At 52.8% G+C, this 14433-nt stretch overlaps 2 protein-coding genes across 5 annotated transcripts; one reads left to right on the top strand and one right to left on the bottom strand.

Annotated features, from left to right (window-relative positions):
- The first annotated feature begins 362 nt into the window (after window positions 1-362).
- Window positions 363-7143, top strand: LOC112299314 (myotubularin-related protein 9-like). Of its 4 annotated transcripts, none has more exons than XM_045190775.3 (12): window positions 363-489; window positions 643-688; window positions 863-1049; window positions 1218-1326; window positions 1567-1692; window positions 1808-1981; window positions 2481-2707; window positions 4479-4640; window positions 4801-4942; window positions 5023-5243; window positions 6558-6709; window positions 6782-7140. In XM_045190775.3, the coding sequence occupies exons 3-12, from the start codon at window positions 868-870 to the stop codon at window positions 6913-6915; spliced, it is 1629 nt and encodes a 542-aa protein (XP_045046710.2). In that variant the 5' UTR covers window positions 363-489; window positions 643-688; window positions 863-867; the 3' UTR covers window positions 6916-7140. The 4 variants fall into 4 exon arrangements, with proteins under 4 accessions (XP_045046710.2, XP_024410284.2, XP_053777582.1 ...); XM_024554516.4 differs by having other exon boundaries at window positions 829-1049; XM_053921607.2 differs by lacking the exons at window positions 363-489; window positions 643-688 and having other exon boundaries at window positions 805-1049; window positions 1808-1831; window positions 6782-7143.
- A 3-nt stretch (window positions 7144-7146) lies between these two features.
- On the bottom strand, window positions 7147-14428 carry EIF3I (eukaryotic translation initiation factor 3 subunit I). The gene is made up of 11 exons (XM_024554517.3): window positions 14349-14428; window positions 14162-14254; window positions 12758-12845; window positions 12408-12473; window positions 11301-11450; window positions 11092-11219; window positions 8637-8747; window positions 8419-8508; window positions 8048-8121; window positions 7460-7552; window positions 7147-7322 (listed from the first exon to the last, which is right to left on the bottom strand). Exons 1-11 carry the CDS (start codon window positions 14349-14351, stop codon window positions 7241-7243), a joined length of 978 nt encoding a protein of 325 aa, XP_024410285.1. The 5' UTR covers window positions 14352-14428; the 3' UTR covers window positions 7147-7240.
- Window positions 14429-14433: the final 5 nt, after the last annotated feature.

The raw sequence follows: 14433 nt of genomic DNA, 5'->3' as shown, positions 1-14433 counted from the left end.
TATGAACAGAGCTCAGTCATTCTTTGGTTCCAACACTAAATACAGAGCCCAGTTCAGTGTATGGGCAATTCATATTTGGTCAAAGGATGGAGTGATAGAGGATGGGGCTCCAGAGGACAGGAATAAACCAGAAGTGGCCACCACAGAGGGCGCCCTCAGGCAGGCACTTCCAGCTGTGGTGGGGGAGGGGTGCCAGCTACACAGCTGCTTGTATTTAAGGTGGACCAAGGGATTTCCCCCACCCAGCCTCAAATGTACAGGAGGAAGTAGGCAGTTCCCATTTGTTTACACCCACACTTTCCACCTCCTTCACCAGGGTCCAGGAGAAGGGATGGCATTTTTCTTTCTTTTTTAAGTCAACAGGAGTGCCAGCAACCCAGTCTAAAAAAATTTAAAAATACCCTTTCTGTTGATCCGTGGCAGTTTATGGATTCACATGAGAAGAGACAGTTTACAGAGCTAGCACTGTTTTGCCTCCAGTCTTCAGAGGTATATTCTGCTGTTTTGTGAGACATTCTGGGGGGGGGGGGGGAAGGAAAGAAAAAAAAAGAAAAGAAGTAAAAGAAAAAAAATATTTAGTGCCTCCTGAGAATTAGGCACGAGGTTAAGGGCTTAAGCAAGATTATTCTCCCCATTTCACAGATGGTGAAATTAACGTTTCCTTAACAAGTTCTGTCTGCGGTTCTCGGTAAGAGGTGTTGGCAATAAGAGGGGGAAATTCCTTTGAAACTGTGTGGTCCCATCGTCCAAGGGGCCTCCTTAACAGCTGCCCAGCCAGTTCCTGTCCCTTTCGGAGCCCGCGTTCTACCCTGCCTGACGCTCCTGGAGTCTGTCCTTTTGCTGGGCCCCGGGCCCATCACAGGCGGAATGGAGTTTTCGGAGCTGATTCGCACCAGGCAGGCCCAAGCTGAGCTCTTGCGGGGTCCGGAGGCGCCCCCACTGCGCGGCACGCTTTGTGTTACCGGCCACCACCTGCTGCTGTCTCCAGGGCCCCAGGCGACAGACCTGTGGCTGCTGCTGTTGCGTAGTATCGACTCCATTGAGAAACGGTGAGCTTGGCAGGGGCAACCCGGAGTTGGGGACCTCGCGCCTCCGCTGGGAGAGGGGAAGGGGCAAGGGCAGATGGAGCTGGTGCATTAGATACAATTTTATAAAACTAGTTTCTCCTCCCCTAATGGATGGCGGGGGATACTAAGCCTAAACCTGCCCATCACCAGGGTCGCGGGTGACTCTGGCACCATCACGCTGCGCTGTAAGGACCTGCGCGTGTTACAGCTGGACATAGAGGGAGTGGAAGCGACGCTAGACATAGCCCGCTCCATCGAGGTATGCCACGGGTGCACACGAGGTTCTTAAACTACCCCTTTCCTGCAACAAGGAGAGTAAACAGCAGCTACTGAGCAAGTGTATTCAGCCGCCAGTGTTATCCCGGGGCACAGCTAAGGGCTAGGGGATGCAGGACTAGTCTGCAGTGCTTGGGGAGGCGGGAGCTGCGGGATGAAGGGGCTGGAAGGTCATGGGTGAGATGATTCCACCGTTCCCACATCTTCTGCCTTCCTTCCCCAGGCGCTGTCCTCCCTGGAATCGGTCATCACCTCCTATCCGTTCTTCTATCGTCCCAAGGGCTTGAGATTGGGCGATGCCTGGCACTTCCACCCGCCAGAAAGCCACTACAAGAGAGTAGCTCTCGAGGTGGGTGCGCTCGTGGGGGCCTGGGGCTTTGGAAGGGCCGGGCCTGGGAAGAGCTCCGGGAAGTGTCACACATTGGGTACTCTAGACCTGGCCTTTCCCACTCCCTGCGCCGCAGACCGACGCATGGAGACTGAGCGAGGTGAACGAGGACTTCAGCTTGTGCCCCAGTTACCCCCGCGCGGTGATCGTGCCTCGCGCTGTGGACGACGCCGCCCTGGCACGCAGCGCCCGCTTTCGCCAGGGAGGCCGCTTCCCTGTGCTCAGCTACCACCATGCTCGCAGCGGAACCGTGAGCCCCGCCTCTCCCCAGACTCGCCGTTAGGACCAACCTCGTCCCTGCTGGGCCCTTTCCTGCAATGGCCCGGCCAATTCGCTGCCCCGCTGCTGCCCCGCCTGCAGGCTTGCAGACCTTTCTGGCCGGGCTAGGTGGTGCTGACCACAGGCCCCGCAGGCTCTACTCAATTCTGGGTTCCCCATTCCGGCCCCACCCCTCTCCGGGTTTTCAGAGTCTGAACTCCCTGGCCCCGCCCCCTGGCAACTGCTGTCTGTCTCTTTGCTGTCTACCCAAGACCCGCTCACCGTCTACTCCTCCGGTCCCTCCCAGTCCTGCCACAGCAACCCAGACCCGGTCTGAGGCTTGCCAGTTCCGTTTGTAAGGCCCCTGTGCCCCAGCCCGCTCCTGCCAGCTCTGACCCGCTCCAGTCTGTAGACCCAGCCCATGGGCTCTGAGCGAATCCCTGAGCCAAGGCTGGTGGGTATGGCTTCCGGAGCTCAGTCCCTGTCTGCAGGTACTGCTACGTTCCAGCCAGCCCCTGATCGGGCCCCAGAAACTGCGCTGCGCTGAGGATGAGGAGCTGCTGCGAGCTGTGCTGGCGGGGGCTCGCCCTGGGGCCTGGGGCTTCATCGTGGATACGCGCTCGGCCCAGACCGCCAAACAGGCCCGCATGACTGGAGGCGGCACGGAATCCAAGGCCGCCTACCCTGGCTGGAAACGGCTGCACCGGCCCCTGGAGAGGTAAGGGGCTTCCCATCCTCTCCCAGGCTCTCCTGCAGGACTCTTCATGGATGCGGGAGGGGGGACTAGAGGAGGAAAAGGCTGTGTTATAGGAACTTTGAGGACTGTTAGGCCTTACCTGTACCCATCCCGCCAGGTGGGCATCCCCACTTGCACAGCCCCACTCCAACTTTGCAGGAAAGGAAAAGCACCTCTTTACAGTAGACTGGAAATTGTCTTCCAGGAGTAACCTCGCCACAGACACACACACACCCCCTTCTGCGGTGGTCCCAGCCCCCTGCCCTGAGGATTGTACCTGCCCAGCTGGACCTGTCCCCTCAGTCTCCAGATGATGGTAGTACCAAGCAGAGGCCTGAGGTTTTGTACTTTGAGGAGGGTGCACTGGTACGCCGCTCCCCTACCCAGAACACAAAGCTCTGTCTACTCATTTATTCAACCAACACTGAGCGTACAGGCTGAGATGGTGGCTAGCCCAGACATGGCTGAGAGACCGGCAGTAGACGGGCAGTGGGCAGTTAGAGTTCAGGGTGATCAGCAGCAGCACAGAGGAGCAGCCCCCCTCTCTTAGTGTAGGTAGTCTACCAAAAGATTCCCTGAGAATAGGATGTGTTAGCTGAGCCTGGAGCGAGCAGGAGGAGTTGTGGAGGGTGGGAGAATGACATTGCATGTGGAAAGCAGCGCAGGTGTGTAGGAGCTGGGAGCCCTGATTGGGGAACTGCAGACAACACTCGGTGTTGGGGGAGTGTCGTGTGTGCAGTGGAGATAGAGTGGGGCAAAGAGGCGACAGGGGCCAGAGCTAAGATCTTCAATGCCCTGACTATGAGCTTAGACTTTGTCCTAAAGGCCGTGGGGAGCTACTGAAGGGTTTTAAAAAGAGGAATGTAAGGCCTGGCCGAGTAGCTCAGTTGGTTAGGGCATCATTCCTGATACACCGAGGCTGCGGGTTCAATCTCCTATCAGGGCACATACAAGAATCAACCAATGAATGAATCAATAAGTGGAACAACAAGTTGATATTTCTCTTTCTATATATCTCTCTTCCTTCCTCTCTCCCTCTGACAATCAACAAGTAAAAAATAAAAGTAAAATAAAACAAAAATGGGATGTAAAATGCAGCATAGGGAATTAGTCAATCATACTGTAACAACTGTGGTGTCAGGTGGGCACTAGACTTATGGGGTGATCACTTTGTAAGTTACATAAAAGTCGAACACTGCATTACACACTTGAAATTAATATAATATTTTGTGTCAACTGTAATTAAAAATTAACATTAAAAATTAGATTTTCTGGCAGGAAGTTACTGGTGATCTTCAGCAGAGCTGTCTTGGGGAAGTAGGAGCAAATACCAGAATCCCTAGAGTGTGGTGTGTCTCCTGTCAGAAGGGGCTCCCCAGGAAGTACTGTTTTTACTCCCTTCAAATTGGGGTACTTCAAGGCTACTATGATCCTTCCATCAAACTGGTGGTTTCCCAGGGCTTCCCCAGAGTGCTGTGAGACCCCTCCCCAGGTAATGCTTGTGTGCCGCCCCCCAACAACAGAATAGGTCTCCCGAAAAGGGTAATGGGTCTCCTGCATCAGATTAGGGAAGCCTCAAGGATACTGAATCATTTCCCTTAGATTAGGTGGGCTCCCCAAAGGGTCCTGGGTCCCTCTTAGATCCGCTCCTCTGAGGGTTCTATTCCTCCCTCTGGTCTGGAGCATTTGTTCCCAGGCTGTGCTCACTGGGGCCTGGCCTGGGGGAGGGGTTAACAGACTCCCATTTGTGCAGGGGGCGGCCCCTACAGGAAAGCTTTGTGCGCCTGGTGGAGGCCTGTGGGGACCCGGAGCAGAGCATGGGCCGCTGGCTTAGTCGGCTAGAGAGCTGCCGCTGGCTGGCGCACGTGCAGGAGGCACTGAGCACTGCCTGCCTAGCAGCCCAGGGAATGGACAGGTAAGGAGTACAGGGTGGGATGGGTGGGGCTCTCAGTCTTTGGGCAGAGAATCATATCTCAGTAAGCAAATACAGCCTAGAACTATGCCAGTTCTACTCCTGGCCTGGCCACCTCGGGCAGGGAAGGACTAGCCAATGTTTATAAGCCCTGGGCTCACAGGGAAGGGGCCTGTGTTCTGGTGCACGGAGCTGAAGGCATGGACAGCACCCTGCTGGTGACATCACTGGCCCAACTCATCCTGGACCCCCTGAGCCGGACCATGGCTGGATTCCAGGAGCTGGTGGAGCGGGAATGGATCCAGGTAAGTGGCCACCCAGCCCAGCCCTACCCCTCCATCCCAAAACCCTGCTTCCTTGTGCCCATCGCTCTGCCCCTCCTCAGGCTGGCCACCCCTTCCAGCTGCGCTGTGCCCACTCGGCCTTCTCCCACGCCCGCCCCAAGCACGAGGCACCCACCTTTCTCCTCTTCCTGGACTGTGTGTGGCAGCTGGGCCGCCAGTTCCCACTGTCACTGGAGTTTGGGGAGGGGCTGCTGTTGGCGCTGTTTGAGCACGCCTATGCATCCCCTTTTGGCACCTTCCTCTGCAACAGCGAAAAGGAGAGGTGAGCTATGGGGGTGTTAAGGGGGGTCAGGGGACAGGCACAGGACAGGGTCAGATACCTGCTGTATCAGCACCCTACTTCCTTAGAAGACATCTTTCCCTTTCAGATGAGTTTCTCAGGAGAACTCCAGGTGTCCTCTCCTTTCCTACCTCCATATCTCGCTCATTCCCCTAACTTAACCCAGATGGGTCCAAGGCCAGTCCTTTGGCCCTACCCACGCTGTCCATAGTCAAGAGCAGTTGCACCCCTTGCTTAAAAACAAGGACTGAAAGATAAATTTGCTGCAAAAAGAAATCATTTCTGGGGCTCTTTACCACATTAGTGTTGATTTTAGTGAAGCAATAGAGGTTGAAAGCTGCATCCAACTGTTTGGGCTCAGATTCCTGAGATTCACTCACCTGCTGGATAATCAGAAGCGAACCTGAGCCTCAGTTTACTCATCAGTAGTGAAGGGAGGATCGTAATCATAGCCATAATCTACGGGGGGGGGGGCGGTGGTGAGGGTTAGCGGAGCTGAAGCACAGGGAGTGCTAAGCACAGTGGCTGGCAGGCAGTGGGCACACAAGTCCGTTATTTTTATTATTCAGTTGGCTTGTTGCATATGCCCCCAGTGAGTCCCGAAACGCCACCTTTCTCTCTTAAGACTCACATAGGGATTCAGTCCTCTCCAGGAAGATGAGTTACCTTTTGTTGCCTAGCCCGCCACCCGCTTTGTTTTTTACTAATGCCACTCATGGGTCATCCAGGTCAGAAACCTTGTCTTGTTTACCGCCCCCCCATCCTTCATATTTAGCCTTTCTCCTAAAAATTTCTTAGCCCAGTCCTCTCCTATCAAAGGCCCCTTCTTTGGGACCAGCCCCAGTCCAAACTCACATTCCTTCCCCTGTGGACCACTCACATTCCGCACGGCTCTCATTATCTCCACTTTCATCATTTATCCGTTTTTTTTAAATCACCAGCCCTGACCTATGAACAGTCATGTAGGGCCCTTTTCCACTTTCTCCATTTTGCCCCCACAATTCCCCCTCCTAAGTGAACACCTGGTAAACTTCTGCTGCTAGAACCAGCGCGCACACGGCGTGTACCTAATTAACCTTCCCTGACACCTTCAGGGAAAGCCAAGTGGAACTTCCTAAGAACTAGGCCTTTGTCTTGTTCTGCTTTATTCTAGTGCCCAGTATAGGATCTGACTGGCAGTAACATTTGCAGGAAAAAGGAGAGGCTGTCACTGCCCCAGGGTGGCTGTCCCCCTACTGAGAATCCCAGAGCACACAGCTGAGTCTGGAAACTTCCTCCCTCCCTCCCTCCCTTCAGATGCCTGTGTGAAGTCAGAACTCAAACACACTCCTTGTGGTCTGGGCTCAGCCAGTCAAAAGAGCAGCGAAAACTCAGGAACCCGCTCTACGTTCTCAATCCTTTGGCCATCTGGCCCTCTGTGGAGCCCCAGAGCCTGCGACTGTGGCAAGGTGACCCTTCCTCCCCTCCCCAGGGAGCTCTCCTCTCCAATCCACTTTCTTACCTGTCCTCCTCTTCCTCAGGCCTGTTTCTGCGCTGGACCCGCCCACCTGAGCACTCAGAGGCCGTATGGGAGAAGGTGTGGCAAATAGTGACAGATGAGGAAAAGACCGAAGACTCTCAGCCAGTGGTTTCAGCCTCTGAGCCCCAGCCCTAAGTGCTGGCATCCGGCAGAGTGGCCGAGATGTTCCCGAGACCTCTCCAGGCCCCTCCACACCTTTGGACCTTGGATGAGGGTGCCTGCGACCAGCCTTAGTCCGTAATATTCAAGTTCCAGGTTTGAAGTGTAGAGAGGTCAAAATAATAAAGGTATCAGCTCACTGGGGTGTCACACTGAGAAGGGAAAATGATTAAACAGATCCCACAAAATATCTGCCCAGAAACCATGTATTTCCAAACTAATTTATTATGTCTCAGTCCAAAAGTTTCTGTGAGCCCTGGCCCGGAACCTTTTTCCCTGGCCAAGATGGACATCCAGCTTCTTAAGCCTCAAACTCAAATTCAAAGTACTGTGGGTCGAAGTAGTGGATGCGGACATAACCATCTTCTCCACCACTGCTGTAGCTGAAAAGGGAGAGCCAGGGACCAGTCAGAGGCCTGCTCTGGGGGGAGGCAGGCCTGTGAGGTGGGGCCTGGGAAAGGGGTGGGGGTGGGGCAGGGACCAGACCAGGACCAAGCTCAGCTCCCTTCCCCCGGCCTACCTCTTGCCATCGGGATGGAAGGCAACACTGTTGATAGGTCCAAAGTGACCCTTGACTCTTCCAAACTCTTCCTCAAAGGCCAAATGGAAGAACCTGGAGAAAAAAGGGTGGTGATATGGGGCACTTTACTCTCCACCTCCTTCCAAAATTCTTTGGAGGTACCACTCCCCAGTACAAACTATAAAGTGGGGAATCTGGGATATGGGGAATGAGTGTGAACATTAAGTTCGGGGAAGATTAGGCCCAAAGGTCTGCCCGCATACACAGCAGACGCTTCCTCGCCATGTGCTGGGCAGGGCTCTGACAGCTTAGTCAGTATTGGCTCATGTATTTCATCTGCACGATCTTATGAGACTAGCATGTTATCACCGTCCCCACAGTGTAGCCGAGGATAACCTGGCACAGAGGAATACAATGATGTGTCTAGGGTGCCAGAGTGAGCCCAAGAGTTCATGCTCTTAACTGTTTGCTACGCTACACACTTGTCACAGGGGGGCCACCAATCCGGCTCCTTAGTTACCTGGTTTGTGTCCATGATGAAACATAGACCAGGAGGTTTTAGTGTGGAAGAGCTCCCTCCCCCTTTACCTGGCCTCGAACTTGCCGATCCTGGTGGAGGTGGTGGTTACATCCATGGCTTCCTGACCACCGCCCAGCACCACCTGGAGGGAAGAAGGAACTCTAGACAGGCCCAAAGGACAGGCAAGCCCATTTTCTGTTTTTTCCCTTGCCGCGTAAACTTTTAAAATCTCCCACACCAGACTGGGAGGGTACTAAGGGCAGGGGACAAAGAAATACTTTAGCCACCCGCTACCCTACTCCTGGGGCTTTTCGATTGTTCAGCCTTGTTGATGCTTGGGGAATCTCTGCCAGACACTGCTTCCCCCCAGAGTTACAAACATCTAGACTCCGGAAGCACAGGGATGCTTTAGTGAGCAGCCTGGGTGGGATTCACTTACGTGGTCATAGTTAGGAGAGAGGGCAGCTGAGTTGACAGGACGTTCTGTCCGGAAGGTCTTCTGATGTTCAAGGGTAGTAGAGTCAAAGAGCTGGAGAGAGAAGTGGTGGGGGTGGGGGACTCGGATCTGTAAAAGGAAACTACCTGGGGGAAGTCAGGCAACTTGAGGGCTGTGCAGGAGTGTGGGAGTAGCCCTGCCAGACCCCTGCCCAAGCTCACCTTGGCTGTGTTGTCCTTGGATGCTGTGACAAACATGGTCATGTCCCTGGATAACTGGATGTCATTGATCTGCCGGGAGTGCTCCTTAACATTCACCAGCACCTCTCCAGACTTGGGGAGGAAGAAGAGTGAGACTCTAACCAGCCCCAATCCCACCGGTCCCATTCCTCAGCCAGGATTCTATACTGCTTCCTGTCCCATCAAGGGGTCAGGGTGTTTGGGCGAGGACTAAACACCCCCTGAATCGACATTTACTCCCTCTCCAAACCCAGCCTGCATCCTAACCTGGCCCGTGTGTACACAAGTTTCAGAAACACTGCTGGTCCATCCAGGAGAACACATGGACCTATTCATTAGTCACCACGCAACAATGGTAGAGCAGTTTCCATTTATTCCTTTTTTCAACAAATATTTATTGTACAGCTACTAATTGCCAAGCATTGGGCTAAGCACTTAACACCTCCTTCATTTAATCCTTACAACTATCCAATGACGTGGATACTTGAACGGAAATTTTAAAAGGAGGACACTAAGGCTCAGAGAGGTGGCATGACTTGGGGATCATGCCAACAGTAAGAGGCAGAACGCATGAGCTTATCCCTCTTCCCAGCCAGGGCCTGCACCACAGTTCAGGAGCACTGCTGCATGTCCGCCTTTTCTCCGGCCTTCTTAAAGGGCCATTTCACCTGCTTTCCCTTCCCACAACCTGCTAGACTGTGTCATACAAAGAGCAGAGTTGAGTCTGTCCCTAAAAGTACTTCTCTGCCTCAGTTTGTCTAGAAAACAAGACTGCTAAAAGCCCAGTGCCCAGTGCACTGTGAAGATACTGGGACTGTGGTTTCACTTGACTTTGTTGTGACAGGCACCTGGCCTACATCCCATAAACAGGTTAGGTGACTGAAAGGCCTTGAGCACTGTGCCTCACACACACACACACACACAGCAGACCCTCAGAAAACATTCATTTCCTGCCCTGGGTGGGTAGCTCAGTTGGTTAGAGCATCGTCCCGATACACCAAGGTTGCGGGTTCGATCTCTGGTCAGGGCACACACAAGGATCAACCAATGAATGCATAAATAAGCAGAACAACAAATTGGTGTTTAAGATCAATGTAAATAAATAACATTCATTTCCTTTTCTTTATTTCTACCTATTCTGAGTGAAGAATGTATTTTTGTCTCCATCAGTTTGGACACATGCTAGGGCTATACTGGCTCCTACATTCTGGGGAACACGCACCAGTTTTGCGGTCTGGCCTACTGGGGGCACAGATCAGTTCTACTATTTGCTAGTGTCAACCATCATTTATGCCTTTGACCTTGGTTCCCGTTCCCTTCCTGCAGGTGCCTAGTGGACTACGGTCAGTGCTCGCTGAGTGAGTGCCTAACTTCCATGGTATTACACCCCAGCATTCCCCAGGAATGCAAGTACCTGAATCAGAAATTTCTGATGGCTAGGACTTTATATCCGTTCTTCCCCCCATCCATCTTACTGTTGTCAGTCACCCTGAAACATCTCTTGACTGTTAGGCACTCCATGTCCCCAAGGCTACTGCCTAGTTCAGGTCTGTTCTCCAAACTGTAGCCTGCAAAAGCTTTCTAAAGAGGAAATCTGATCATCAATAACCATTTAGATTCCTTACTGCCTAAAGGAAAACCACTCCTTAACTCCTGACACTTGGAAAATCCAATTCCTGTCCACCTTCTCCAGTACCACGGGCCAGTGATACCAGATTTCCTGGAGGACCCATCCACTCCCTTGGCTCTGTGCCTGTGGGAGGTACCTGTCTTCCTGTGTGTAGCTCCACTCACTATACACGGCTTAACGTATGTGTCACCTCCTCTGCGACAGAGGACGCTTTCTGCACTTGACTGAGACCTCTACGGTGGCACAACTCTATCTGACTCACCTGCTAGGTGTTTGCCAGACTGCCTCCCCCTGGGGCGGGGCCCTGGGACTCAGTGATGGCAGGAAAATACTCTACTGTGACCATCACTAACAGATCCTGAGACCTTCGCGACAAGTTTTTCAAACACCTGACTATATTATTTTTTAAAAGATTTTATTTATTCTTATAGACAGGGGAAGGGAGGGAGAAAGAGGGAGAGAAACATCAATGTGTAGTTGCCTCTTCTGCGCCTCCAATTGGGAACTTGGCCCACAGCCCAGGCACATGCCCTGACTAGGAATCAAACTGGCAACCCGTTGCTTCGCAGGCTGGCACTCAATCCACTGAGCCACACCAGCCAGGGCTCAAACGTCTAATAATTATTAGTTCCTTGTAACATTTTACAGATAAACAGGCTCAGGGAAGTTATGTAACTTGCCTGAGATCACATAGCTCAACTGTGGTAAAATCTATGTTTAAGTCTAGCCCTCGCTCTTAACCACTGTGCAATCCTGCCTCTTGTAGGGAACCATTCTGGTGAGCTCAGGCCCCACCCAGCCCCTTACCTTGGCACTATACTGGTTGAGCTCTCCACTCTCATGGCCCGCAATGATGCACTCCCCTAGTGGTCCCCAAACGGCACTGGTGATCTTGGAGTCATTGCAAGGGATCTTCATGTACGGCTCATTGTTGTCTGTGTGGGGCAGCAGATGTCAGGCCTGGGGCTTTGGGAGGCACCCTTCATCTCAACCCCAGCCCTAGGCCCAGCCCTTACCGATCTGGCTCGGATCCCGCAGGTCAAAGAAGCTCACAAAGCACTGGTAGCCCATCTGCTTGTCCGTGGAGAACATGATGATATTGCCCCCAAAGTCAAAGCCACAGGTCCGGACAGCCGAATTGGTCTTGAGTAGGGCCAGCTGCTTCCCTGAGGGCAGAGAGAGGGCTACTGCTTGCCTGATGCCATAACAGGGAGGCGACTACACCTGCCTATCACCATGTCTCACTGTTTCTCCTGCTCTAGTGACTCCAACCCACCACCCTCCTCTTCCTTACTGCTATGCTTTGGCTCAAGTCTCTGAACAACTTCTCCACTGTCTCTCCTCAGACAGCCTGCTAATGTGGCACAGCTCATAGTGGAATGCAACACAACTGTCTCCTTCTCAAAATGCGCTCCGCTACGGCAAAGACCTGTTCTAATTTCTCTGCGCGTCCCCAGTGCCCAGCATAGACCTGGCACAGAATTGGGTGCCCAGTATATATTTACTAAACTGAGCAGCTGAATAGGATCCCATCTTTAGTCTCAGTTCTTCCAGTGCTCCCCACTACTACCTGATCCTAGAGAAAACTTAACACAGACCATCACTCTTCCCTGCTCAGGGACCTCCACAGCACGCAGCGTATTGCAGAACAAAGCCAAGCTCCTGACCTTGGCATTCAAGGCCTGTTCTGGTCCTAGCCTGCCTCATCGGCCCCGCTATCTATTTCACTCCCCAAGAAGCAGGAGCTCCCGTCAGATCAGATGACTTGGACAGGACACTTGCCATGCTTTCATCCCTGCATGTGCCAAAGTGATGACCTCTTTCTCATCCTTTAGGCCTCGGCCCATGTGACATTTACCTTGGGAAATCTTTCTGGGCTGCTCCCATCCCGTTCCAGGCAGTCAATCTATGTGGCGGTCTCTGGCTTTCCACAGTGCTCCACGCTCCCTCTGACACGGCCTGCCTCCTGTCTAGTCGGTGTTCCTTACTCTCTCATCTGTCTCTTGCTCCCTAGACTAGGAACCATCTCTGGATTTATCTCTATTTCCTCAGACCCTATTTGCTTAAACAGTACACTGTAGGCCCTCACTGTTTGGTAAAAAAAAAGCGTGACCCAGGCTTACCTGTTTCACAGTCCCAGAGACGACAGCTGTTGTCGGCTGAGCCGGTGAGGACATGTTTGGTGTCCCCTGCAGAGGGTGTTAAGAAACGTGACCAAGTTCACCCGAGCCCAAGTGAAACAGCTCCCTGTTCAGCCCCAGAGGGCCCTCCTTCCTCCCTTATCTGGGAGCACTCTAACCTTGTCAACCAAAAACGAACTTGTCCTAAATGTCCTCCCAACTGGTGAACAGACTGGGGAGTAGGAGGAGATGTGTAGACACACAATAGCACCCCAAACTCCCAGCTCCGAGTCAACAGACTCCCCATTGCTGGCAGACCCCGGAACACACACTCAGAGCAAAGACAAGGATACAGTCAGCGTCTACACACCACACAGCTCCAGTGTGGCCCATGTAGGTTCCCAGCCTCTCACCATTCACAGAGTACCAAACATTGACAATCTGGAGGGGTCAGAGACAATGAGACGGGGCGGAACACAGCCAGGGAGAGCAGTGGCTTCGTATTTTGCTTCAGGAACCCTCAGCGGCCTCTAGCCAGGTCAGACTCTGCCCTCTCTTGCGCATCTCCTGGGAAACAGCTGATTGCTGGCAGTAAGATTATTAACTCCTGAATTCTCTCCCTTCCTGCACAGAAGTGGCAGAGGAGTCAGAAGGCCTATAAAAATGTCCCCATTTGCCTTTGTCCCAGCCCTCCCGCAGACTCCTAAACCTTCGGGGGAAGAAAAGGTCAAACTGAGAACAAGTCCAGAAAAACAGGAACTTTGGTGTCCTGCCCGAGTGGGACCTGTTGGCAGTAGAATAGCCTGGGTTTTAGCCAGCACTCTGCCACTGCCTCACTGTATTAGCTCAAATACGGTGCTTCTCCATTCTCCACTTCAGTTTTCCCACCTGTAAAAGATGGCCATGACAATAATGCCTTCTTCAAAGGATGGTTGTGAGGCTATTCCAATAAAATGACGTCTAAGGAATTAAAAATGTAACTGACTGACGTTAATTAGGCACTCAGACGCACCAGGTGCTGTGTTCCCCTCTTTATTTGAATGATCTCATTTAATCCTAAAGACAACCCCATGAAGGAGGTACTATTAGTACCCACGTTTTATAAAACAGGAAACTTGAAGTTTAGAGAGGTTAAATGAAATGTTCAAAGTCACATTGTTGGTAGATGCAGGAGTCAAGATTCAAATCAGGTCTGTTTGGCTTCAGAGCCCCAGCTGTAAGCCACTAGAGTTCATTTTCTCCATATGGAGGTACTTCAAAAGGTAGCAGTGCGAGGGACTGTTTGCATTCAGTGAGTGGCAGGCTGGAACCCAGAAGGACTGACTGAAAGGAGCCCAGGAGCACCTTCCTTAAGTCCTCTGTGTCTCTCGCTGCCCAAGGTTCAGCCTTCCCCTCTAGGAATGGTCTGCTTCCCTATCCTGGTAGAATAGATCTGTTCTTTCCCAGAATAGTCTCCTTCCGGCCCCCTGAACGAACTGACCCTCGTCCCGCCCCAATTCCACCATGGTCTCTTGCTTTTCTTCTTCCCAGCTACTCCTTCTATTAACAATCGAGTTCTTTGCCACCATTCCTGGTACAATGCTCTCGCCCACCTACCCCCGGGATGGTCATTCCCTACTTCTTAAAGTGGGGCGCTCTTTCGTTCCCTGCTCGCGGCAAAACTGGCCTGGCTACCCATCACCCTGGCAAACAGAACTTGCTCCCTCCCGGGCCCCCTCCGCACGGTCCCACCGCCCCGCCCTCTGGGCGACGCTCACAGGGTCCTTGGCCACCGTGAAGAGGAGGTCTCCCTCGCGGTTGTATTTAATCTGCGTAATAGACCGCTCATGGCCTTGCAGCAGGATCGGCTTCTGTGGGAACAGGACGACAGCGTCAGCTCCCCAAATCGGCCCTTGCCCCAGCCCCGGACCCCCTCGGTAACACCTTCAACTCAGTGAAACTCACCATCCCTGCGGTGACACCAGGAAAGAAGCAACGTGAGTAGGACCGGAAGGAGTTTTAGCGCCACTTCCGGATTGTGGGTCTCCGC

The sequence above is a fragment of the Desmodus rotundus genome, chromosome 3, assembly GCF_022682495.2.
Source record: "Desmodus rotundus isolate HL8 chromosome 3, HLdesRot8A.1, whole genome shotgun sequence".
In the NCBI taxonomy this organism is placed as follows: domain Eukaryota; kingdom Metazoa; phylum Chordata; class Mammalia; order Chiroptera; family Phyllostomidae; genus Desmodus; species Desmodus rotundus.
This window is presented reverse-complemented; position numbering and strand designations above follow the sequence as displayed.